The sequence below is a fragment of the Bufo gargarizans genome, chromosome 1 (genome assembly GCF_014858855.1).
Source record: "Bufo gargarizans isolate SCDJY-AF-19 chromosome 1, ASM1485885v1, whole genome shotgun sequence".
Lineage (NCBI taxonomy): Eukaryota > Metazoa > Chordata > Amphibia > Anura > Bufonidae > Bufo > Bufo gargarizans.
Window position 1 is genome coordinate 573,886,368 of NC_058080.1, and position 27,831 is coordinate 573,914,198.

The 27,831-nt window shown below is 46.4% G+C and overlaps 1 protein-coding gene across 1 annotated transcript in view; it reads right to left on the bottom strand.

Moving 5' to 3' along the window:
• Positions 1-27,831, bottom strand: part of KNTC1 (kinetochore associated 1) — a 238,374-nt gene that overhangs the window by 22,359 nt on the left and 188,184 nt on the right. The window contains exons 46-61 of the mRNA XM_044275719.1: positions 23,851-24,022; positions 23,534-23,592; positions 22,552-22,768; positions 22,378-22,451; positions 19,924-20,134; positions 17,973-18,085; positions 17,081-17,130; positions 16,737-16,815; positions 9,280-9,398; positions 7,976-8,111; positions 6,973-7,068; positions 6,631-6,687; positions 6,471-6,525; positions 6,333-6,396; positions 5,472-5,601; positions 3,460-3,549 (exon numbers count right to left, since the gene is read on the bottom strand). Of these exons, the coding sequence (XP_044131654.1) occupies positions 3,460-3,549; positions 5,472-5,601; positions 6,333-6,396; positions 6,471-6,525; positions 6,631-6,687; positions 6,973-7,068; positions 7,976-8,111; positions 9,280-9,398; positions 16,737-16,815; positions 17,081-17,130; positions 17,973-18,085; positions 19,924-20,134; positions 22,378-22,451; positions 22,552-22,768; positions 23,534-23,592; positions 23,851-24,022 (1,722 nt within the window). The remainder of the gene's footprint in view (positions 1-3,459; positions 3,550-5,471; positions 5,602-6,332; positions 6,397-6,470; positions 6,526-6,630; positions 6,688-6,972; positions 7,069-7,975; positions 8,112-9,279; positions 9,399-16,736; positions 16,816-17,080; positions 17,131-17,972; positions 18,086-19,923; positions 20,135-22,377; positions 22,452-22,551; positions 22,769-23,533; positions 23,593-23,850; positions 24,023-27,831) is intronic.

Below are 27,831 nucleotides of genomic sequence, written 5' to 3' on the forward strand. Positions count from 1 at the left end.
CCTTCAGATCCAGGATAGGACGGAGCGAACCGTCCTTCTTGGGAACAGTGAACAGGTTCGAGTAGAAACCCCGAAAATGTTCTGACTCCGGAACCAGAACGATGACCCCTAGAGAGCGCAGGGAACGAATGGCCTGAAAAAAAACGTCTGCCCGGGCGGGAGACATGGGGGGGGGGACGTCAGGAAGAACCGACCGGGTGGAAGATCGGTGAATTTGATTCTGTATCCAGAGGAGACCACCTCGAGAACCCAAGCGTCTTCTACACTTGCTTGCCAGACATCCCGAAAGGCGAGCAGGCGCCCTCCCACCTTGATGGAGTCCGAGTCATGTGGAAGGAGGTTTAGCGGACTGGGGGCGAGCAGGTTTGGGCTTGGCCTTAAAAGAAGGCCTGGAGGTCTTCTTATCAGATCGGGCGGGGGGGGGGGGGGGGGGAAGGACTGCGCCCGAGAGGACGACCCAGGGAAGCGACGGCGGCGAGGCTGATTCTGGGGAAGAAGAGAACTTTTACCGCCCGTGGCCTCTGAAATGAGCTCCTCCAAGCGCTTCCCACCAAGAAAGGGAAGAGAAATTAGAGCTTTCTTGGAGGCGGAATCCGCCGCCCAAGAACGAAGCCAGATGGTGCGGCGGATAGCCACAGAGTTGGCGGCCGCACGGCCGGAGCGGCGGGCCGATTCCATAGAGGCATCACACAGAAACTTGGACGCCTGGTAAATTTGAGAGGCAAGCACTGCCAAATCCCCCTGGTCAGAGTCTGTAGGTAAAGCACGAATAAGCTGTTTTGCCCAGATAGCGCAGGCCTTAGCCACCCAGGAGGCGGCAAACGCGGGGCGGATGGCGGCGCCCGCCGCGATGAAAACAGACTTGGCCAAGGAGTCGACCCGTTTGTCAGCGGAAGCCGCATTAGCCAGGGGAAGGGTAGTAGCTTTCGCCAGGCGAGCGACCTGAGGGGGAACCGTCCAGAGATTGACAGAGTCCTCTGAAAAAGGATAAGGGACATCAGAGGCCTTGGTAAGACGAAGGCGCCGATCAGGGTGACGCCACTCCTTAGCGAGAAGCGCGTCCAGATCCTCATGATTCGGGAAGACCACCGTGGACCGTTTAGAACGGCGGAAAGACACCGACTCCAGGGAGGAGGAAGAAGGAACGTCCTGCACATGGAGTGCGTCCCGAACGGCCTTGATGAGATCCTGTATGGCTGCCGACATCGCCGAGCGCCGCTCAGATTCAGAATCTGAAGCGGAGGAGTCCCCAGGAGTGGCGGAAGCGGCTGAAGAAATTTCGCCCGACTCAGACCTAACCGGGGAGTGATCCGGGGTAGCTGAGGAGGAGCGGGACCCAGCCGAGACCGTACGCGGTCGCTTGTGGGACCGCGTGCCAGAGCAAGAGAAGGAACTGTCGCCAGGCGCATCACCAGCGGGAGGGCCCCTGCCAGAGGCGGCCGCAATCTGGGCAGGGAGACTGTCCAAGGACTGCGCCAGGGATTGGGAGAGGCTGGCAAGGCTACCTATGGCCTGGGACAGGGTAGCAGCCCATTCCGGAAGGACCGACAAAGAGGGGGCCCCAGGGACGGACTGGGCGGGCCTGGGGTTGAGGCACTGCACACAGAGGGAAGTAGGCTGGCCGCATGGGAACTTCCTATTACACACAGAGCAGGCGTAATGAGTGAAAATGGCGGCGGAGGGAGTGGGGGCCTGACCAGAGGAAGACATGAGGGCGGATGGTGGAGCCTGCAAAGAAAAAAGTCAGCCAGAAAGGCTGCCTACCACATCCAATGGTGCTGTGTCCCAGAGAGCCGATCGCAGGGAAGTCTGCAAGATGGCGACGAGAAGAGCTGAAGCAGAGAGAACCGGCCGTTCAGAAGGAAAAAACGCTGTTTTGGAAATTGGCTGTTTTGGAACAGTTTTCATTTATTTATTTTTACAGCGTTCATCTGAGGAGTTAGGTCATGTGATAGTTTTATAGAGATCGTTACGGACGTGGAAATACCTAATATGTATACTTTTTCTTATTTATTTAAGTTTTACACAATAATAGCATTTCTGAAACCATAAAAATTATGTTTTAGTGTCTCTATAGTCTGAGAGCCATAGCTTTTTAATTTTTTGGGCGATTGTCTTAAATAGGGTATCATTTTTTGCGGGACGAGGTGACGGCTTGATTGGTACTATTTTGGGGGTCATACGCATTTTCGATCGCTTGCTGTTGCACTTTTTGTGATGTAAGGTGACAAAAATTTCTTTTTTTTTTTTAGTTTTTATTTGTATTTTTTTTATGGTGTTTATCGGACAGGGTCTATCATGTGATATCTTTATAGAGTCGGTCGTTACGGACGCGGCGATACCAAATATGTGTCGTTTTTTTATTTTTCATAGGAAAAGGCAATTTTTTTAATTTTACATTTTTATTTATTTTTACTTTTATTTTATTTTTTATTAAGTCCCTCTTGGATCTTGAAGATCCAGTGGGGCTGTACTATACTTTGCAATGCTCTTGCATTGCAAAGTGTAATACAATCAGATGCCCTGTAGGTGGCAACAGCGGACGCTTTTGCAAAGCATCCGGTTGCCATGGCAACCATCGGGGCTGCCATCGCAGCGCAGCAGCCCCGATGGTGGAGAGAGGGAGCCCCCTCCCTCTATTAACCCCATGGATGCCGCTGCCGCGGCATCTATGGGGTTACAGCAGAGTGTCAGCATAGAGCTGACACTCTGATGATGGCGGCGGCTCAGGAATGGAGCAGGGGGACCAAACCGTATCGGGGGGCAGGGGGCAGCGCTGAAAAGGGAGGGGAGGGGGGTGTCACTGAATGTATGGGGCGCGCGCATCAGTGCACTCAGCTTTAGGTGCAGGGGCACAGATTGGGGGGGGGGGGAACAAGGACCTCATGTGATTTCAGGCTCTGATCTGCAGAGCGCAGATCAGAGCCTGAAACTGGCATTTTTTTCACTGCCGCGATCCGATTGGTTAGTCTGCACAGACTAACGAATCGGATTGATTGCCGGCAAAGGGCCACTCTGATTGGTCCCTTGCCGGCATTACTGCACTGTATGCTGTCAGTGACAGCATACAGGGCAGGGGCAGAAGCTTTAATCCAAGGACTTCATGTGATTTCAGGCTCTGATCTGCAGAGCGCAGATCAGAGCCTGAAACTGGCATTTTTTTCACTGCCGCGATCCGATTGGTTAGTCTGCACAGACTAACGAATCGGATTGATTGCCGGCAAAGGGCCACTCTGATTGGTCCCTTGCCGGCATTACTGCACTGTATGCTGTCAGTGACAGCATACAGGGCAGGGGCAGAAGCTTTAATCCAAGCGCTTTGCAGCGCTTGGATTAAAGAGCTGCCAGAACGTTTATATACGTGGTAGCTGCACTGGGTATGTGCAGCTATCACGTATATATACGGATTGCGGTCGGGAAGGGGTTAAAGTAGGATATTGTCACTTCTAGATGACTCACCTGTGAAGCCACACCAGCTACTTCTCCAGTACTCATATAGTTCTCCGTTTGTAGCAAAACAGCTTCTGGACTGCAGGCACTTAAAAAGCCCTATATTAAAAGGCAAAGAAATTCCAGCTATTAAAATCCACATATGATTCATATTAGCAGCTTGACGGGGCTATTACATAGGAAATACTTAATAAATCTTTTTTCTAAGTTGTTAGGCCTAAGGCCCCATGCACATGACTGTATTCAGTGGTCCGCAATTTACGGATCCGCAAAATACAGATGCATTCACATTTTTTGTGGATCTATTGACTTTAATGGGTCCGTGGTCTGCATTTTGCGAACAAGTACAGGACATGTTCTAGCTTTTCGCGGAACGGACAAATTGATACGTAAAGCACACCGATCTCCATGTCTGTTCTGCATAAAGGTATTATATGTCCGTAAAATGCAGACCACAGACCAACTGAAAACAACTGGCTTATTTGCCCATAGCAACCAATCAGATACCACCTTTCATTTTCCAAAGGACCTGGGAAAATTAAAAGGTGGAATCTGATTGGTTGTTGTGGGCAACTAAGCCAGTTCTACTTTACACCAGTTTGATAAACCTTCCCCAATGGGTAATAAATTGTGGACGACACACGGACCACATCTGTATTGTGTGGATCTGCAATTTGCAGACCGCAAAACAGATACAGACGTGTGCCTCAGGACTTATTCACATGGACAGGGTTTGATCAGTGATTCCCATCAGTGAATGTGAACCAAATCCAAGTGCAGGTTAAAAACAGAGAACAGATGCTAATCTTTCCATTATACTTTATCGCTGTGTAGCCTTCATTCCTGGTTTTGGCTCCTAATCACTGATGCAAAACACTGACCATGTGAATAAGACCTTACACAGGAATTCTTCAAACCAAATTTTATTTCTATATAATCAAATTCATCGATCTCTAACAGAAAAAGTGTTACATCAGCAACAGGATTGATCAGAAAAATCCTGATTTAGCAAAAAATCTCAAGAGTTGCCTTGAGAATGGCACAAGATATGCAATAGTAACAATAACATCGCTAGTATTCATCCGCACATGGGGAGAAGCAGCGAAAGGTGGGGGGGGGGGGGGGGGGGGGGGGACCAGGAGCGGCGCAGGGAGCAGTGAGCCAGGTAGGGCTCTTTCACACTTGCGTTCTTGTCTTCCGGCATAGAGTTCCGTCGTCGGGGCTCTATGCCGGAAGAATCCTGATCAGGATTTTGCTCCGGCCAAAAATCCTGAACACTTGCCGCAAGGCCGGATCCGGAATTAATGCCCATTGAAAGGCATTGATCCGGATCCGGCCTTAAGCTAAACGTCGTTTCGGCGCATTGCCGGATCCGACGTTTAACTTTTTCTCAATGGTTACCATGGCTGCCGGGACGCTAAAGTCCTGGCAGCCATGGTAAAGTGTAGCGGGGAGCAGCATACTTACCGTCCGTGCGGCTCCCGGGGCGCTCCAGAGTGACGTCAGGGCGCCCCAGGCGCATGGATGACGTGATCGCATGGCACGTCATCCATGCGCATGGGGCGCTCTGACGTCATTCTGGAGCGCCCCGGGAGCCATGCAGACATTTTGAAGTACTGAAGTGCTTTCAGTACACTTGCGTTTTTCCGGATCCGGCGTGTACCTCCGGCAAGTAGAGTACACGCCGGATCCGGACAACGCAAGTGTGAAAGAGGCCTAGTAGAATCAGTGTGAGGGGCCCAGCATATATGGAGCATTTGTTAGTGTTTGATAACCACTTTAAGCCCTTGGACAACAAAGACAGAAGCAATACTATAGTATTTTGTCTACTCCAATCACAGTCCTTAAGTCCTGCAGGAGACAAACACAAGTCCTTCATGATCTAAGCACTGGTGGTAGCCAAATAAGACACACAAACAAGCAGTACACATGACAATACTTACCCCTAGAAAATCAAAGTTTATTAACGATCACAGCCTCAGCACAGAATCGGTTCTGATAATTTAATTTGGATGAATTACCTGAATATTTTGTTCTCTTTTTTCCACATATGGGATAAGCAAAAGACATCCAAAAGTAAATGCTGGGAGATCAATCTGGGCATATTGTTTAGCTATTCCTACAAGGTCCAGATCAGCCAGAACAGGGCACCTACATAAACCAAATAAAAATTATAAGCATTTTCAGAATCTGCCGTTCCTTACCGTGAAAACAGCAAAAACTCTAATTGTTTCATTGGTTACTGTGACTAATCAGTCTTCCCCTCTCCATTCTATCATAAACGCATCAGCCAGGATCCTCTATCTGTTAAACTACCTCTCCAATGCCTCCACCTTGTTACAGTCACTTCACTGGTTACCCATACAGTATAGAATTCAATTTAAATTTCTCTCACCCACAAAGCTCTACATAGTACTGCAGCTCCCTCCATCTCTGTCTACCAGCCTATCCATGCTCTCCATTCTGACAATGACTTATGACTTTTACAGCTAACAGTTTTAGGCACTCTTTCAAACACATCTTTTTAGGGTTGCCTATTACACGCCTCAATATAGCACTGCTCCATGCACACACTTGAACACCCAAAAGCACAACATATACTGGCTCATGCAGCTCTATATGTTCCCCCTATTTAGAGAAAGTTAGTTATTGATCTCAACATTTGGGGCACGTGCCACAAATGTCAGATAGAACCAGGTCCCACTCCAGAAGAGATAGGAGTGGGATCAGCGGCATATAACTTGTGGGGCGGATTTCCCATTGGAAAATTTTAATATAATTCTACATAGACTTTGCATGCAACACATGCCATAATCAGTGTGGGAAATCGACCACATGAACATACTCCAAATGTATACCCTTACATATGACATTTAACTCACTTTAGTAACACCAGAAAGGACTGGTAGCATTCCTCAAGCTGTGAGGGGCTTGGGGGGCAAGAAGCTACAAAACAAAAGAATACATGTAAAACCCAGTACTAACAATATGCAAATCTTTTGATATTAATGTCAACATACCGCAAGCAAATGGCGCCAGTACAACACTACGCCATGCCCTGGTAAAGTTTGGCACCTGTAAACAAAACCCAACATTCAGACTGCAGTTTGAACAATGCATTCAAATATGACCACAAAAAAGCTAATTTCATGTGATAACCAAGACAGTCGCGAAACATACCTCCCAGAGGCAGTGAATGCCGGTAATGGCTACTAACACTTTTCTGAGGTATGACATCTATAAAAGAAAAAAAATTAACTAACAATTAGCTTCACACATCGAAAATAATCTTCATATTTTATTTACTTTTTGTATTTCATATTTCTTCAACATTAAACAAACAGCATGACAATTATTCATATTTGTGCTATTTATTTTAGAAACACTGTTGATTTTTCATCAGCTCAACAGTTAGCATAAATTGCTATACACATAATTACCTTCATTATAATAATAATACTCCAAGTATGGAATGAATTATTAAAACATTTTTATGTTTAGACCAGTCATGTACAAGCTTACCATGTTAAATCCAAGCAACTTTTGCAATAATCCACTCCAGAGCTGGGGGTCATAAACTTGGTATTCTAAACTAAGTTCTGTTACCAACCTCACCGCCTACACAAAAAAAAAAAAAAAAAAAAAAAAAAAAAAAAAGGAAAACAAGGAAGTACATTTTAAATAAAGTTATTAGCAAGAAAAATAAGGGGTATATGGGGCAAGTTCCTACACAATATTTGCAATCAACCACAGAAAATATCTTGACAAAATTTACTAAGCTGACCAACTAAACCATATGAATGATATATTTGTGCTGACGTAATGACATACAATGAAACTCAACACACAATCTGTGAAAGTTTTGCATGCAATATGGAGTCATGTAGATATAGTGGCAATACCGCTCAGCCAGTCATTGGCTGTAGTGGGTCACCACTGCAGCCAGTGATTAGCTGGGCGGTCACATGTCTGTGTTGCCAGAATGTATATACAGACTGGGAGGGGACATTGGAAGTGTCGGTAGACGAAAAGCGGTGGATAGCTAAGGTATTACTTCTTTTATTTTTACATAGCATTATGAGTAGATGAGCGAACTTCAAGTTGTGAAGTTCAGGTTTAGGTGTTGGCATATGCTGAATTGCGTTATGGACCATAACGCAATTCCATGAATGCATAATGTAATGCCTTTAGAAGCATTCCATCATAATAGAAGTCTATGGGCCGCATAACGGATCTGTCTGGTTTCAGTTATTCAGGAGTCCTCTCTAAAGGCATTCCGATACGCATTCGGTCATGGAATTGCGTTATGGCCCGTGGTAATGGAATCCATAACGCAATTCAACATATACAGACACCCGAATGTCAAAACTTGAAGTTCGCTCATCTCTAATTATAAGCCATTAAATGTATACTGTTCTATGAGGACTTTATTTTAAAGCGTGATCTGTAACCCTTATACCTGTTTATACTATTAGACTAAAATCCAATAATGATTAGACCCCTTTCATTTCTTCAACACACTCACCCTGGCTTCATGACTGTGGTTTTTCCATAGGCCTTTTATCATTCCCTCTTTGGGACTGCTATGGAATGACTCAAGGGTGTATGGGATGTTTAAGATCTCAAATTCAGATAGATAGATGCAACACTTGAGGTAATACCTAAACAAAAGAAACCATTGTACAGTTATTGTAAACTCCATATACAAAACATTTGTAAAACCATTAAAAATGTATCTAGATTTGCTCAAGATGTGGTTTATTTCTCAAATACTTACAGCAAAAATGGTTGAAAACCAAGGCCACTCTTAGGTTAGGGTCCCATGTAGCTTTTGGTTGTGTGCTGGGCTCTGTAAAATCATGGTTTACTTATCGGTCATGCTGCCCTAATACCTATAGGAGAAAAGGTTGTGGAGTGATAGCACATCTCCCATAACCTTATCCACCACAGGGAAACATTGAGTTTACATGAAGGATGCATGAACTCACTATTTTGCCACAACCATAAGTCAGGAAGGAGCCGTAGCCTAAATATAAACCTGTCATATTGAATATCATGACCTAACCTGTTAACAGCAATTGACAACATGAGACCACTTTAAACACTATAAATAAAAAAAATAAAAAAAAGATGTATTCAATTTTCTATTGATCCTCAAACTCATTGTTATTCAAACACTTAAAGGGATTCTGTCACCTCGTTTTAGGTTATAGAGATGCGGACATGCACAGCTAGATCGCCGCTAGCATGTCCGCAATATACCTGTCCTATAGGGCTGTGTCCTTTTATTTTGTTAAAAAAATGATTTTAGAGATATGTAAATGAGCCTGGTAAGGTGCCCAAGGGGCTGTAGTAATCTTCTTGGTGCCCAGCCACGCCCCCCTGTGAAGGAGCCCAGCACCGCCTGCGTCCTCCAAATCTCCTCCTTTCTTCACAGTTGGATTGCCGAAATCTTGCTATGCGCGATCTCGCGCATGCGCCGTGCCGGTATAGTGTTCCTTCCCTGTGCTGGCATCAGCCTCAGGGGAGAAACTGCGCATGCGCGAGCTCACGGCAATCTAACTGACGAAATGAGGAGATTCGGAGGACGCAGACGGTGCTGGGATCCTTCACAGGGGGCGTGGCTGGGCTCTAATAAGGTTAGTACAGCCCCTTGGGCTCCTTACCAGGGTCATTTAAATATCTCTAAAATCATTTTTTAAACAAAATAAAAGGACACAGCCCTATAGGACAGGTATATTGCGGACATGCTAGCGGCGATCTAGCTGTGCATGTCCGCATCTCTATAACCTAAAACGAGATGACGAAAAACCTATTCTGGTTACTTACTTTATTTGGTCAATAGGTTTCTTTACAAGTGATACCACAGTCTCTGTGTCAGCCAAGTGGATCAAACATTGAAGTGCTCGACTTCTGTGAGCAAAAGTCAATTTGTTATCCCCAATAGGCTGTAAAAAAAAATAAAAAATACAAAGTGATTACTTCAACCAGTCAATACACAGAACAAGAACTTCGGCTTCCGTTTTGTCCCCATTCATTGTCAATGGGGACAAAACTGAAATGAACGAAACAAAATGCACCAGAATGCATTTCGTTCTGTTTGGCTGCGTCCACATCGTGGAAAGAATAACGCTACAAGCAGCGCTTTTCTGTCCGCAATATGGTGCGGAGCAAAAAGGATCTGTCATGACACACAACGTAAGTCAATGGTGGTGGATCCGTTTTCTCGGACACAAAAGAAAACTGATCTGTCCCACATTGACTTACAATGGTTTTATAGACTGATCCTTCTTGGCTAATTTAGAGATAATACAACCGGATCCCTTCAGAACAAATGCAGATGGTTGTATTATCATGACGGAAAGTAGTGTGGTGTGAAAGTAGCCTAAAATGCAACTTTTCTTAAGATTTTCCAAAAATCGCAGTTAAAAGACCTAGTTTGCTACTTTTTAACATCACTGTATTCCTCAAAAACTAGAAAAATGCAAAGCTATAAGTTTAATTTTCAGATACAGTCACTGTTCCAAGAGACAGTATCATTAGTATATACCCTCAATTATATGCAGTGACCAGAAAAAAAAAGAAAAATGAAAATGTGGGGGAACTTTACCATGAGGGTATATCAGTTTTCCTTGAGCGTGGCATAATTTGCACCAAATTTATCAAATTGCACACGTTGCAAGTTAAATTTAGAGAATCTTTAAACACTTTTGTCTACAAATTCTACTCCAGTTTTCCATGCCCTCCCGCTTCACTGGAGTGGCTTTGAGGCTTTTTTGCAACTTATTAAAAAAGTCCCAGGGATAAATCTGGAATGATACTATGTGGTATAGCTAACCCACCAACTTTCCAAAAGTGGAGAAAGCGTTGTAAAAATGCAAATTTTTTTGCAGCAGTGACCTTAAAAGGTTGCAAAAAGGAGATTTTTGTATAACTTACCAGTTAAATCTCTTTCTCGCTCTTCCTTGGGGGACACAGACCTTGGGTATAGCTCAGCTCCCTAGGAGGCGTGACACTAAGTAAAACTGTTAAGCCCCTCCTCCATCAGCTATACCCTCAGCCTGGAGATAGAGGCTACCAGTTGCGTGTCCAAGTAGTGAAAGGATAACAACCAATAACGGAAACAACCAGCCAGCAACCCAACGGGGCGCCAGACCATAACCCTGTAACCAAACACAGAAGGGTGGGTGCTGTGTCCCCCAAGGAAGAGCGAGAAAGAGATTTAACTGGTAAGTTATACAAAAATCTCCTTTTCTCGCCCATTTTCCTTGGGGGACACAGACCTTGGGACGTTCAAGAGCAGTCCAAGAAGGGAGGGACCACAAACCCAAGGCGGAACACCACCAGAGCATCAGGAAACCGCTGCCTGCAAAACCAGGCGGCCCAAAGCAGCATCCGCTGATGCATGCGTATGCACCCTATAGAACTTTGTGAAAGTGTGCAGAGAGGACCAAGTGGCTGCTTTGCACAACTGTTCAGCCGAGGCCCGATGCCTCTGCGCCCAGGAAGCTCCGACTGCTCTGGTGGAATGAGCAGTGACGCCGAAAGGCGGAGGTCTGCCCTTGGCTCGATAAGCCTCAGACACCGCCAGTTTAATGAAACGGGCAATAGCCACCTTGGAGACCGCCAACCCTTTGCGCGAACCCTCCGGAACCACAAACAGGGAGTCCGTGCGCCGAAAGGACCCGGTGACCTCCAAGTAAATCCTCAACGCCCTGACCACATCCAGACGGTGCAGTTCCCGTTCTCTGGGGTGGGAAGGAGAGGGACAGAGCGACGGAAGGACGATGTCCTCATTGATGTGAAAGGCGGAGACCACCTTTGGCAGGAAAGTCGGGACAGGCCGAAGCACAACCTTATCCTGGTGGAAGATCAGGAAAGGTTCGGAGCAAGAAAGAGCCGCTAACTCCGACACCCGTCGGAGAGACGTGACGGCCACAAGAAAGATGACCTTGCAGGACAGAAGGCGAAGGGAGACCTCCCGTAAAGGCTCGAAGGGGGCTGATTGGAGCGCCGAGAGCACCACATTCAGGTCCCAGGAAGGAACTGGAGGGCGGTACGGCGGAACAGAGTGAGCCACCCCTTGTAAAAAGGTCTTAATTGGCCCTAGAGGGGCCAGGGGACGCTGGAGAAGAATAGACAGCGCCGAAATCTGACCCTTCAGAGAACTGAGGCACAGCCCCAGGTCCAGACCCGACTGGAGGAAGGACAGGATTGTGGGAAGAGAAAACCGGAGAGGTGGGATGCTCCGGGACTCACAGAACCCCAGATAGGACCTCCAAACCCGATAGTAGATCCTAGAGGATACGGGCTTACGAGCCCGGATCATGGTGCGGACTACGTCCGCGGAGAAACCCCGTCGCGTTAAGACGGCGGTCTCAATAGCCACGCCGTCAAACGTAGCGAGCCTAAATGCTCGTGGAAGATCGGTCCCTGAGAGAGAAGGTCTTCCCTGGAGGGCAGTGGCCACGGTGCGTCTGCCAACAGCAACATTAGGTCGGCGTACCAAGACCGGCGGGGCCAATCCGGGGCGATTAGAATCGCGGGGACGCCCTCTGCCGCGATCCTCCGAAGAACCCGTGGCAGGAGGGGAAAAGGAGGAAAGACGTACAGAAGGGAGAATTCGCGCCACGGAAGGACGAGCGCGTCGGCGCCGTATGCCTTCGGGTCCCGTGCCCTGGCCAGGTATAGGGGGACCTTGTGGTTGAATTTGGAGGCCATGAGGTCCACGTCGGGGCGACCCCAGCGAAGACAAAGGGCTTCGAACACCTCTGGGTGCAGGGACCATTCTCCCGGGTCGATGGTGGACCGGCTGAGGAAATCCGCCGCCCAGTTGTCCACCCCCGGGATGTAAATCGCAGATAAGGCCGGCACGTGCGTCTCCGCCCAGAGGAGAATGAGGGTCACCTCTTGCATCGCTGCGAGTGCCTCCCTGATGGTTTATGTATGCCACAGCCGTGGCATTGTCCGATTGGATCCGAACAGGGTGGCCCCTCAGCAGATGGGTCCAGTGTCTGAGGGACAGAAGAATCGCCCTCAGTTCCAGAATATTGATTGGAAGTCTGGACTCCGATAGAGACCAAACGCCCTGGACGGACCGGGGAGGGAAAACCCCCCCCCACCCCCGTAAGCTGGCATCTGTGGTAATCACCAGCCAGTTCAGTGGACGGAAGGACTTCCCCCTTAGAGGGATATGCAACCACCAGCCGAGGGAAGCCCGAGCCAGGGGAGGCAGAAGAAAGGTCCTGTCCAGACTCCTCGGTGATTTGTCCCAGGCCGACAGAATTGCCCTCTGAAAGGTGCGGGATCGGAATTGTGCGAACGGCACCGCTTCGAAACAGGCAACCATCTTTCCCAACAACTGCATGCTGGATCTGAGGGAAGGGCGGTGATGACGGAGGAGACTGCGAACCGACCCGCGAAGGGCCAGACGCTTGTCCGACGGAAGGCGGACCTCCGCCAACTCTGTATCCAGGAGCATCCTGGAGGGGGTAAGGGAAGATTTGGGGTGGTTGATAATCCAACCGAACCGCGTCAGGGTCTCCAGAGTGAGTTCCACACTGCGGGATGTCTGAGAGAAGGAGGGTGCCTTGACCAGGATGTCGTCCAAGTATGGGAGAAGAAAAACACTTCTTGAACGTAGAAGGGCCAAGACAGGGGCCAGGACCTTGGTGAACACTCGAGGAGCCGTCGCCAGACCAAAGGGAAGGGCGACGAATTGGAAGTGATCGTCCCCCACCGCGAAGCGCAGGAAGCGGTGATGACATGGAGCAACCGGAACGTGGAGGTATGCATCCTGAATGTCGATTGAGGCCATGAAATCCCCTCTTTCCAGGGAGGCCACTGCGGACCTGAGAGACTCCATCCGGAATCTCTGCAGTCGGAGAAAACGGTTCAGGCGTTTTAGGTCCAAGATCGGACGCACTGAGCCTTCCTTCTTGGGAACCACAAAGAGGTTCGAGTAGAACCCCCTGAACCTTTCCGTCGGAGGCACGGGGGCGACGACACCCTTGTCCATTAGAGAGTGAATGGCCGCGAAGAAGGCGGCCACTCGTACGGGATCTCGCGGAGGACGGGATCGGAAGAAACGGTCTGGCGGAATGGACGCAAATTCGATTTTGTATCCGCAAGATACAATCTCGAGCGCCCATGCGTCTGAGATGTGGGCCCGCCATACGTTCCTGAATAGGAGAAGGCGGCCCCCCACCCGGGTGGGTGGGGGCGCACCTTCAGGCAGAGGACTGCTGGCCTGTGGGAGCCCGTGCAGGCTGGGACTTGCGCCAGGTAGGTTGCGTCCGAAAAAACGGCTTCTTGCGTCTATCCTGGGCTGGGCCAGAGGAAGAAGAACTGGCCGCGGGTCTAGACCCGGTGGGCTTGCGAAAGGACCGAAAATGGGACGAACCAGCGCGACCACGGGGGGCGCCCATTGGCCTGGACTGGGGGAGGTGAGTACTCTTCCCACCCGTGGCCTCTGATATAAGTTCGTCCAGACGGGTTCCGAACAGGCGGGAACCCGTGAATGGTAGGCCGGCCAAAGAGCGTTTGGAAGCGGCGTCCGCCGCCCAAACCTTCAGCCAGAGTTCCCTCCTGACAGAAACTGCCAGGGCAGAGGAACGGGCAATGAGGGCACCCGCATCAAGGGAGGCCTCACAGACGAATTTTCCGGCCTGAACAATTAGTTGGGCTAAGGAACGGAGGTCCTGAACAGGGACGTCCGACCCTAACTCCCGTTCCAGTTGCAAACCCCATTCAGAGACCGCTTTGCCAACCCAGGCGGAGGCAAAGACCGGTCTAAGGGCCGAACCAGAGGCAGTAAATATGGCCTTGGAGAGGGATTCCGTACGACGGTCCTCAACAGACTGGAGGGAAGATCCGTCCTGTACAGGAATAGTAGTGCTTCTGGACAGGCGAGCCACGGGAGGATCAACCTTAGGCGGGGATGTCCACGTGGTCACAGAATCCGCTGGAAAGGGATAACAAATGTCCAGCTTTTTGGGTGTAATAAAGCGGACGTTAGGCCGAGTCCAAGCCTTGGATACCACAGAAGAAAAATCAGCGTGTATGGGAAAAACCTTGGAGGCCTGTTTGGGGCGGAGAAAGGACACGCCGGCCTGTTCAGAGCTGGGGGGGTCATCGTGTAGCTGAAAGGTATCACGGATGCTAGTGACAAGATGCCCCACCGCGGACGCCAATTTGGACGGAAGCTCTGAGTCCATGTCCACGTCCGAATCCGCCAGTTCTCCCTCAGAAAGCGTATCCCTTTGAGAGGATAGACTTGACTGAGCTCGCACGCATGGCGGAGAGAGCGAAGCATCTGGAGAAGATGTGCGCTCAACCCTTGAACGTTTCTGAGTATGCCCGACCCTGGAAGATTCGCTGGGAGGCAGGGAACCAGTGGGGGCGGCAGAAACGGTAGTCCCAGCGGGTGCGACAGGGATTGTGGCAGCCTGCGGGAGAGGCGGTCTATCCACGAGACGGCCCACTACGTGTGTAAGGCTTTCCACCGCCTGAGACAGAGACCTAGCCCAGTCAGGGGGTTCAGAGGCACCGGGGGGCGCAGCGGGAAGCGGGCCCTGCACCGGGGCCTGACATGCAAGGCAATGCGGCTCAGATTGCCCCCGCGGAAAAAGTTCCTTACAGGCGGTACAGGCATGGTACCAGGGTTTGGGGGCACCTGTGGGATCTGACATGCTGAAGTGTGGTTGTACTCTAATATAGAGACCACAAAGGGTTATAGCAGCTATGACCAGGAGGGTTAGGAGAGGGTTAACTGTCCTACCAGTGCCTAAGAAGAACATCAGGAGATGGCCCAGATCAGCAGCAGCAGAGAAGCAGTGAACAGCAGTGAGCAGCAGAGAGCGCCCACAGAAGCCGAGCGATGTACACAGGAGGTTAGAGTCCCCCACCGTGTCCCAGCTTCCTGTCAAGAGTGAGGAAGCGCGGGAAACCTCAGCAGAAAGCACGGGGAACAAGCTCCGCCCCCTCCAGCGCTTGAAATGTCTCCTGTGAAGGAGAACGTAGCTCCGCCCCCAAAATGACACGCGCGTAAGCCCCGCCCCCTGCCGGGCCCGCTAAGCCCCGCCCCCCGTTCTCGGCGGGAAGGGGGAGAGAGAGAAGAGAAAAATGGAGTCAGCCCCGAATGAGGGGGAGGGGGGGAGAACGGCGTGGGGGTGCTGAGGATGCTGCTGTGCTGCATTGTCCTGCAGATGAGCGCTCAGAATGAGCGACCACGGGTGCCCCCCTTACCCAGAGGGGTAGATGCTGCAGATAGGGACGGGGTATGGGCTGGAATAGCCATCTCACCGTCCGACGTCTTCACCCTCAGTCCTTTCCAGCAGGGTCGCCCCTTCAGCCACTGGCACCGCAGTGGCAGGAAGCTGGAAGAGGGGCTTGGCGTGCGGGCGACCCCCTAGCTGGCGGGATGTAGGGGAGCCATTGCTGCCCAGATCCTCCTATTGCTTCTGTGGGGGAGGCAGCAGTGCAGATAAGTTGGCACTGGCGCAGCTCAACCCCGGGAGAGCAGAGAGGTCTAATGCGTCTCTGGTATCCCTAGGAAAAAATAAAATAAAATTAGAAGAAAAAGTAAAAATAACAAGGAGAAAACAGCCCTGCAGTAGCAGGGAGTGTCTTGCCTCCTTGGACACTAAGCTAAAACTGGTAGCCTCTATCTCCAGGCTGAGGGTATAGCTGATGGAGGAGGGGCTTAACAGTTTTACTTAGTGTCACGCCTCCTAGGGAGCTGAGCTATACCCAAGGTCTGTGTCCCCCAAGGAAAATGGGCGAGAAAGTCCTATTTTGTGACCTTTTGAAGACAGAATTCTGGAGTGCAGAACTTGATTAAAGGGGCATCTGTCAGCAGATTTGTACTATGACATTGGCTGACCTGTTACATGTGCACTTGGCAGCTAAAGGCATCTGTGTTGGTCCCATGTTATATGTAAAATGAAGTTTTTATATATGCAAATGAGCCTCTAATAGAGATGGGGGCATTGCCATTGCAGAGAAAGCTGAGCCCACTGCTCATAGAGACTCATTTGCATATATTAAAACTTCATTTTTCTCAGCAATGCGGGCACATATGTACATGAGACCAACACAGATGCCTTCAGCTGCCAAGCGCACATGTAACAGGTCAGCCAGTTTCATAGGCACAAATCTGCCGACAAAAGCCCTTTAATTCCCCCCAATGTATGTTGTTTTTTTCCAGCTATACCATTGCATCATCTGAGCAAGTAATTGGAATATAGAATACTACAGAATAAGAACATGAAAACTACAGTGCTTACAGATGTGGTTGAGGTGGTTATTGCATACAGTATTCTTGAACTGAAATCTACAGGGTATGGCTGGAGTAGATAAATAACTCTGCAAGAGAAATTGAAAAAGGCAATAATGCAATTATCTACTATTTACAAAGCCATACAGTATGTTAAGTTGGCCATGCACATTAGATTAATGTCAGCTGGTATCAATTTATTCATACATTTCTAGCAGGAATAAAGTTGTAAGAAAAGATGCTTCATAATTTTTATTTGATTGATAATACAATTATTACCTAAAACAGACATGTCAGGAGTGGTGACAGATCCCATTTAAGAGAGAACATTAAAGATTCCAATCTACTGCATACCTGCTGAGGTCCTCATCTCCCTGAATGTCACCCAACAAATCTTTGTCTTTCTGTAAAACAGAAGAAAAAAATAAAATACATAATAATAATAATAAAAAATAAAATAAAAAATTATATATATATATATATATATATATATATATATATATGTATATATATTCCAAATAAATGTAACGCAGCACTCCTTAGATAAAAAGTGAAAAAATACAAAATGTATTCAACACATGTTGATACAGGCAACGTTTTCAGCTCTCTCACAGAGCCATTATCAAGACAAGTGATAATGGCTCTGTGAGGGAGCTGAAACGTTGCCTGTATCAACAAGTGTTGTATTTTTTCACTTTTTATCCAAGTAGTGCTGCAGCTCGGTTACCATTTAAGCGAACACGGCTTTTACAGTTTGAATTGCAGTGATCAATAAAAGATTAATTATATTAGTTAACTGATGTGGAGCACTTTTCTAAGGTCAGTAAACATGTATAAAAGTTTTTTTTATTTGCCTAAGGGCTTGTTCACACGGCCGTTGCCGTATGGCGGCCCGCAATACACGGGGCACCGGCCGTGTGCATTCCGCATCACTGATGCTGACCCATTCACTTGAATGGGTCTGCAAATCCGGAGATGTGGTGTGGAAGCACGGAACAGAACTCCACAAAAGCACTACAGAGTGCTTCCGTGGGGTTCCATTCCGTGCCTCTGCACCGCAAAAAGATAGAATTTGCTCTATGTTTTTGCGGAATGGACGGATCGCGGAACCATTCAAGTGAATGGGTCTGCGATCTGCCCCGGTCGGTGCCGTGTATTGCGGACCGCAATTTGCGGTCCACAGCACGGGCAGCACATGGTCGTGTGAACAAGCCCTAAGAGGGATCCCTCCACGGATAATACTCACAGATGCTTGTGGTACTGTATTCGGGCACAGCCATTTATCAAGGAGTAGGTCGCGAATTTTGTTCATGCTCAGGTTGTTGACTTCAGCTATCTGCTTTGCTACTGTGTGGATATCTATTTAAGAAAAGTTCGGTAGTAATACACTTAGAGGGCTTAAGTGTGACATAATCATTAGGCGCTAAAACAAAATAATAATGTCTTTATTAATTGTCTGATTAAAAGAGGATGTCACCCGTCAGTATGATATTCAATACTGACTGTAACAGGTATGATGGGTTCATTAAAAAATCTAAAAGCTTTACTAACAGTACTGCGGACAAAACGTTCTTCATTAAGTCTTTCCACAATTGCAAGTCGGTTGGTGTTGTGTACTTAATGACATGTGTATGCAACATCAAATATGTGGGTAAAACCATCAGAGAACTAAGAAGACGGATTGGGGAGCACATTCTGGACATTACCAATCTCAAAGATACGCCAATTGCACGCCATGTTCTTGACCTTCACAGGGGGGGATACATCATCGGTCAAGTTTCAAGTGATCGACTCTGTGAAACCATCACCTAGGGGCGGTGATAGTGATCGCATATTGTTACAAAAAGAGGCGAGATGGATTTTTTCCCTGAATACCATCAAACCATCTGGCCTTAATGATGCGATCTCATTTGTCCCCTTTATATAGTGACAAGGCTGGCTTCTTTGGGATATTTGTGCAATGTACTGTGAGAAATAGATTCATGTGTATGATAACTAATATAAATGGATATACACATGAATGTATGCATCTGCTCGTTCACATACATCTCCTGTAGTGATCCTCCTCCACTGTATATCTATAGTAAGGTGTCCATGCTGCGGTAACTGCATTTAAAGCCGCCTTGTTAATTCCTTGTTTCTTTAATGTGGCGCTTTCTGCGCTTCCCCTGAGACCCACTGTGTTCCTCCTTCTGTCAGCCATTGGTTCGCCTTGTGCCGTGCCTCCTGGCCGGATTGGCTGTGTGACGGAGGCCTGTCTAGCAGGGCGGGGTTTCACCCTGTAAAGCTCGGCGTTCTGTGGGCCGCTTTGCGGCCATCACAGTGCCGAATCATATGCACACTAGCACGCAGCACCTCAGCCTAGAGGTTGCTAGCTCAGGCAGGATAGTAACTGTTTGTAAAAGCTCCGTACCTCACACTAGAGGAAAACAGCGCTAGGCAGGTATCTCTATCACTGTGTTCGTCCACTACCTCGGTCAGTAAAATACAACTGAGGCTCTGGGCTCTATCATAATTTTGGTGCACATAGCTCCTGACGAAATGCATTCTCAATGCATGGAAACGCGTTGAGCTGTTACCAATAAGGGGTATGTCAGGGCAACCATTGCTCCTTTAATCCACCTGGAGTGACAGTGTTTGCTCTGCCATAGTCCAGCACCTGCAATTATCAGTGCAGTGAGAGTCTGCGCGCTGGCTCTCACTGTTTGGAGTGGTGTTTGGTGTATTTCCCATACCAATACATCCCCTTGAGATCTTTCACCCTGGGTCACACATCTTGAACCCTGTGGTGTATCGAGCCCCTCATGTGTTAGTAGTTTGTGAGACTGTTCTGGTATCCCAGATGGTGGCGCTGTTTGGTAGATATCATTTTTTTCACATACCTGTTACAGTCAGTATTGAATATCATACTGACGGGTGACATCCTCTTTTAATCAGACAATTAATAAAGACATTATTATTTTGTTTTAGCGCCTATCCTCACATTATTTGCTTGATTGTATTTATAGGCGTATATTCAATATACCACTTCAGTTGGTTTCCATTGACATAATCATTACCCTTATTTATACATAATACCATTTAGCTATTTAGTGGAAGGAATCATGTTAAATCAAAACATAATAACCAAATCATACAAAATATATGAAATGAAAAGAAGAAACATGAAATTACCTAAAAATGTCATTAGTACAAACCTGGATAATCTCTGCCAGTGGGGTTTCTTATTCTTTCCTCCACACTACTATGCTCATAAAGTGAAACAATAAGGGTTGCAGGTTTACTAATCTGTTTAAGAAAATCTGGCGTGTTTAGCTTGTGTGTTATTAGCACATTCTCAGTTGCCGATCGCCGGTACTGCATGCTTAGTTTCTTTATTAGTACTTCGGCTCTTTCATGAGATTCTTCCTTAAAAAGAAGAAAAGAAAAAAAAAACACAAAACATAAAAATGCATTATAATGGCTATATACAATACATAAAAGTGTTTCAAAGTTTATTTATCTAGACCAGGACTGTACAACCTTGATCTGGGGGCACAATTGTCGGGGAAAATCACTGATTTGTTAGTTACTTTAGAGTATTGTTTGCATGGCTGCATTTTAACCTGGATTTTGGCACTGATCCATGCAAGACCTGCAGCAGTTTAAACCTCAAATCAACTGCTCAGCATAGGATTTCTGCTGTGGATTAAATGTTAGACCTTACAGTCATGTGAACATACCACCAAAGACTTGCTAGCAATGGCGAGCAAGGTTTAGCCTGTTCTAGATGGCTATATGGAAAACTCATGACACCACAAATTTTCTCCTTAAGTTCTTGTGATTCAACCTTGAGAATTTATTCAACATTATTATTTTATGTATTCATTAACTTTCTTTTCATTTGCTACTTAAATAAAAGTTATTGAAAGTTTTCAAGAGCCAAGGGCGTTGCTAGGTTAAAACATTCGGGGCCTGGGCCCCGGATGTTTTGTCCCATGCCCCGAATGTCCTGCCTGCTTGCTAGATACAACTGTATTGCTGTACACAGAACGGCAATACAATTGAATCTTACACTGGGAAGAAGCGAAGGACCTGTGGTGACATCACAGGTCATGTGATCAGCAAAACAGGCTGTGATAGGATGACCTGATAGGATGACCTGGATTATGTCACCATCATGTGACCAGTGCAGGATTGGACCGGAATGAAGAGGAGAAGGAGCCTAATAATGATATCTGTACATGAGGAGAGGTAAGTTAAGGGAGAGGCAGATGCTGGGAGTTGTAGTTATTTAACTGGGATGTATGTTAGGGCTGAAGGGAGGGATGTTATTGACATGGAACTGTGTGCTTGAGGTGGCTGGGGAAGGGAGTGATGTTATTTACATGGGACTGTATGTTGAAAGTGGATGGTGGGGGAGAATGATGTTTATGTACATGGGAATTATTGTTTTGGCTACGTTCACACTTGCGTTTGGGGATCCGCTTGTGAGATCCGTTTCAGGATTTTGGGGTCCGCCTCCAAAACGGCTGCACGCAGCGTTTTTGTGTCCACATGGCCTTGCAGGGCCAAACGTATCCGTCCTGACTTACGGTCCTGAACGGATGCATTCGTTTGTATTATCGGTGCGGATCCGTCCTGTACAAGTACAGGACAGATCTGCAAGAACGCAAGTGTGAAAGCAGCTTTAGGGGGTGATGTTTACATGGGATTGTGCGTTGGAGGCAGCTGGGGAGGAGGTGATGTTATTTACATGGGACTGTATGGTGGAGGGAGGATTACAACTGCAGGGGGCACTGCAGATCCAGGGGACATTATAGGCGGTCTTATAACTACTGGGGGCTCTATAGGAGGGTCCTAAAGATCCGCCTTATTTCTACTAACCGCACTATGGTGGCCTTATTACTACTGAGGGGTCTGTAGGGAGCTTTATTAACACTGGGGGAACAATAGGGGGCCTTATTTCTACTGGGGACTCTGTGAGGGTATTATTAATATGGGAGGCATTGTTGAGGAGCATTATCACGGTTGGGGCAGTGTTACTAATGAAGGCATTCTAGAAGGGAATTACTATTGGTGGGACTATGAGGAGCACTATTACTATGGGGGGCAGTAATGTTTCTTCAGGATAGTATTTGGGGGTATTGGGGGGGGGCAGGGGCGTAACTAAAGGCTCATGGGCCCTGGTGCAAGAGTTCAGCTTGGGCTCCCCTTCCCTCAGAGTTTTGTGTGTCTTCTTATGCGGCTCAAGTGTCTTTGGGCCCCTTCAGGCTCCCGGGCCCGGTAGTGACTGCTAGCTCTGCACCCCCTATAGCTACAGCAAGCAGCAGAATAAACTGTGGGGACTCCAGTTGGGGGATAATGATAGAATGTGAGGAAGCTAAGATGTCTGTGTGTCACACTCTGCAGAGACGAGGAGGCTGAGAGAAGTGTCCGGACCGAGTGGAGAATATCTACAGAGAAGATGATGACAGAGAAGACGTCACCTGGAGACCCTGGATGTGACAGGTAAGTGCTGCTGTATAGTAAGTACAGCAAAGTGCGCGGGGGGGGGGGGAGGGCAACATATTTATTGGGGCTTGTGCCCCGGATCTTTTAAGACCCTAGCAACGCCCCTGTCAAGAGCTACACATACTTGATGACAAATGGAATTAATACATGTAACTTACCTTAGGGGATATATTCATTTTCCACTTTTCAGCCAAATGGAGACAGAATTTTAGTGCATGAATTTTATCGGATCCTAGAATAAAACTAAGGTCATTACTAAATTACGCCCCAAAAATAAATAAAAACGTGTATTGGTGTAATGAATCCCATACTAAGGTCCAAAGTCTACTAACCAGTTGGAAGTTCTTGAGCAATCCTATGAGCAATAGCAGCTGCCCACTCTGGGTTACTGATAGACTGGAGGTACGACTGGATATTGAGTACAGTCTTAGCAGTTTCTTTGTTGATGAGAGAAGGACATTCATTATTTTTCAGCTTCAAGGCTTTGGGACGCAAACTTTTCTCAAAAACATGCTTCACCGCTGTCATGTACAGAGTGTCCAGTGAAACCTGAATTTGCAAAACCGGTGTCAGACATTAAGACAGTTGGATGCGATACATAAAAGTGTTAAATAATAAATCAACAAACAACTGCAATTACACATCCCATCTTATATGTAAAAAAAAAAAAAAAGAATGCCTTTGTGTAGATTTCCATCAAATGTTGCAAAATCATAAGCTATAACTACCATTTTGCATTTTACAGCAATTTTAATCTTAAAAGAAAGCCCATAGCACCCAAGAGATGGTCATTATATACAATTTATAAAGTGATCTACTGCTAAGCTAAAGCGGTGGTTCAGGCATGACAACTTATTTATTCAAAACTAGGACCCCAACAGTTTGAGAATGGGGATCTCAAGTACCCAGTTTGAATGAAGCGGCCACGCATGCCCATTCTCTACGGGACTGACAGTGACCGCAAAATGCTGTACACAGCTACAGTACCTCTGTTAGTCCCATAGAGAATGAATGGAGTGGCAGCGTGCATGCACGATCATCGCTCCATTCAAACCGGAACATGGGAACCCTACAGATAAAATGCTTATCACTTATCCTGCAGGAATCTGGCATGATCCATGGTATGCTGTACTATAAATTCTCTGCAAGAAGCATTGCTCATTGGGCAGGAGAACGCAATTGCATTAATATATGGCTGTGATACGGATGATGATTCCTACCCTCATTTGGACTGTAATGAAAAAATTTTAAACGGCACAATTCTTAGTCGTAAATAAATCATACTGGAAATTACTCGCACTATAAAGAACTCACCTTCATAAGTTTGGAAATTAGCAGTAGTGTTGGAAACGACTCCTCACTTAGCTCAGAAGCTGGAACAAGAGGGAATAGAAAAAAACAAATGGGTAAAAATTATTACCAATGATATTAAAGTGGTTGTCTAAATACTGATGACCTATCCTCAGGATAGTGATCAGTATCTGATCGGTGGGGGTCTTACTCCAGGCATCCATGTTGATCAGCTAATTGTAGAGACCAGTGAGGATAGGACATCGGTATTAAACAATCGGACAACCCCTTTAAAGTACAAGTCAATGAAGTGGATGTAAGATAAAAGATACACCACTTACATATGATTCCCCAAAAACTGGTTGATGTTGTGAAGAAAAGTAAATGAAAAGGCAGTCTTGTATGTGCAGCACTGGACATCGCAATACCATGTTCTAAAATATACTGATGTTCTATATCAGCCGGAGGTGCAATTCTCTTGTATGATCTAAGAAGATTCACCAAACTTAACGCCTGCAATCAAAATGAGGAAATTATAAGGTGTACTACTAGGGCCAAAAAAATTCAAAACATATTCAAAAGACTAAGGGGTAGATTTCTCTCAACTGGAATAAAGGACACATGGCTTAGTTGCCAATAGCAACCAATTAGATTCCATCTTTTATTTATCCGAGCTCCTCTTTAAAGTGAAAGGTGGCATTTTTCCTTTACACCAGTTTCATAACTTTCCCCCTATGACTATAAATCTAGTGGTAGCTCAGATGCATGGATCTGTTAAGATGTAACACAGAATTAAGAAAAGAATCACTAACACCTTAAGAACCAAGCCAATATTAATATTTTTTTCCTCCACAGAGCCAATTTTTTTTTTTACTTTAAAGAATAACTAAACTTTAGTACGAACTTTTAATATGTTGTCCCTAACCCTCTAACAAATCTTTATCTAATATACTTTATTAATTTTCTATTTTTACAGTACTTTTTCACTCCTAATGGCATACGAGTGCTGCCTTCTCTTCTCTGTTTACCTGCTCACTTTCGCAACTGCAGCGGCAAGCAGGTGTAAATACAACTATGGCTCCCCAGTCACTTCAATCGGAAGGCTCCGTCCAATTCACTTGACAACCATCCCATTGAAGTGAATGTTGTAATTATACCTGCTCGCCACTGCAGTTGTGATGGCGAGCAGGTAAATGGGGAAGAGAAGGTATCGCTCGTACGATCACTGCTTTCTCTTTAAACAGCTGATCGTCGGAAGCACCGGGAGTCGGATCTCCGCCGATCTGATATTGATGACTTATCCTGAGGATAGGTCATATATATATATATATATATATATATATGCATATACATATATACACACACACATACATACACACACACACACACACAGAGTACAGACCAAAAGTTTGGACACACCTTCTCATTCAAAGAGTTTTCTTTATTTTCATGACTATGAAAATTGGAGATTCACAACAAAGGCATCAAAACTATGAATTAACACATGTGGAATTATATACATAACAAAAAAGTGGGAAACAACTGAAAATATGTCATATTCTAGGTGCTTCAAAGTAGCCACCTTTTGCTTTGATTACTGCTTTGCACACTCTTGGCATTCTCTTCATGAGCTTCAAGAGATAGTCACCTGAAATGGTTTTCACTTCACAGGTGTGCCCTGTCAGGTTTAATAAGTGGGATTTCTTGCCTTATAAATGGGGTTGGGACCATCAGTTGCGTTGTGGAGAAGTCAGGTAAATACACAGCTGATAGTCCTACTGAATAGACTGTTAGAATTTGTATTATGGCAAGAAAAAAGCAGCTAAATAAAGAAAAACGAGTGGCCATCATTACTTTAAGAAATGAAGGTCAGTCAGTCCGAAAAATTCAGAAAACTTTGAAAAAGTGTTCCCAAGTGCAGTCACAAAAACCATCAAGCGCTACAAAGAAACTGGCTCACATGCAGACCGCCCCAGGAAAGGAAGACCAAGAGTCACCTCTGCTGCGGAGGATAAGTTCATCCGAGTCACCAGCCTCAGAAATCGCAGGTTAACAGCAGCTCAGATTAGAGACCAGGTCAATGCCACACAGAGTTCTAGCAGCAGACACATCTCTAGAACAACTATCAAGAGGAGACTGTGTGAATCAGGCCTTCATGGTAGAATATCTGCTAGGCAAACACTGCTAAGGACAGGCAACAAGCAGAAGAGACTTGTTTGGGCTAAAGAACACAAGGAATGGACATTAGACCAGTGGAAATCTGTGCTTTGGTCTGAGGAGTCCAAATTTGAGATCTTTGGTTCCAACCACCATGTCTTTGTGCGACGCAGAAAAGGTGAACGGATAGACTCTACATGCTTGGTTCCCACCGTAAAGCATGGAGGAGGAGGTGTGATGGTGTGGGGGTGCTTTGCTGGTGACACTGTTGGGGATTTATTAAAAATTGAAGGCATACTGAACCAGCATGGCTACCACAGCATCTTGCAGCGGGATGCTATTCCATCCGGTTTGCGTTTAGTTGGACCATAATTTTTTTTTCCAACAGGACAATGACTCCAAACACACCTCCAGGCTGTGTAAGGGCTATTTGACCATGAAGGAGAGTGATGGGGTGCTGCGCCAGATGACCTGGCCTCCACAGTCACCGGACCTGAACCCAATTGAGATGGTTTGGGGTGAGCTGGACCACAGAGTGAAGGCAAAAGGGCCAACAAGTGCTAAACATCTCTGGGAACTCCTTCAAGACTGTTGGAAGACCATTTCAGGTGACTACCTCTTGAAGCTCATCAAGAGAATGTCAAGAGTGCGCAAAGCAGTAATCAAAGCAAAAGGTGGCTACTTTGAAGAACCTAGAATATGACATATTTCCAGTTGTTTCACACTTTTTTGTTATGTATATAATTCCACATGTGTTAATTCATAGTTTTGATGCCTTCAGTGTGAATCTACAATTCTCATAGTCATGAAAATAAAGAAAACTCTTTGAATGAGAAGGTGTGTCCAAACTTTTGGTCTGTACTGTATATATATATATATATATAAAATAAAAAAAATTTAATGATTGAGATAACAGCGGGTATCAGTGTATTACATAGGTGGAATTTGCAACACTCCCCTCAGATGTACAGTTGCAAAAGTGAAATAAGTTGTCCCATCCATAATATATTATAGAGTAGTAATATGCATGTCTCAGTAAAACTTTATGAGAGGATGAGAAGTGGAGAAGAGAGGAGGGAGAACACATTTGATTAAAGGGGTTGTCTCATCTCAGACACTGATGGCACATCGCTAGGATATGCCAACAATGTCAGCTAGGTGGGGGTCCCACCTCTTACCATCCACCGTTTACAGCCATGGGAGTTCGGAAAACAGTACAGTGCTGGCTCGGCTATTTATGGCAGTCCCATAGAGATGAACAGAAAGGTGACTGTCGATGTATTGTGCGCTCTCCATTCACTGCTATGGGACCTCCGAAAATAGCTGAGCGTGCTTGTTCGGCTATTTTCAGAACTACCATAGCAATTAATGGATGCGCGGTGTGCTCTTCTACACCTCAGGATCCAGGGGTGGGACCCATACATATCTGATTTTGAGGGCATATCCTAGCAATATGTCATCAAAGTCTAAGATGGGCCAATAACTTAAAGAAATTAAAACATAGTGGTCAATAATGACACTAAATGCTGAACAAGGCACAGACAAGAACTATCACCATAATGACATAAGATTTTAGGCTGTAAATTCAAACAATGAGCATTAAGCTATTCAAAGAATATGTTGCTTCTGGAAGGTACTAGTTCTTTTTTTGGAGATCCAACTAGTATAAGGAGTCTTACAATGTCCCCTGGGAAAAAGTATGGAAATTAGCTGGAATAGTCCCCTGGGGAAAAGTATGGAAACTGTCTCTGGGTAACTACCTTGTAAGTCAATGTCCGACCCATTAAAAAGCCTTGAAACCTGACTTTTGATATCAGCTGTCTATGGGTGTCTCAGCTTTGTCTGATATCCTTAACTTAAAGGAGTAAGGCCCCTTTCAAACGAGCGACTGACTCATTGCGGACTCGCAGCGAGGCACCAGGCCTTAACTCCTAGCACTGCCGGGGTCACATAGCATTATATTGAATTATGATGCTATGAACTCTTACAGTTCTGGAATGTATTAGATGACACTGACATAATGCTGACACTCGCTCGTCTGAAAGGGGCCTAAATCAGTATTCCAGTAGCCCCGGCACCAGAACTACACAGCTCCATCCACTGTGCAGTAGATGGAGATCGTTACTGCAGCACTGCTCCCACTGACCTCAATTGGAGCAGTGCTG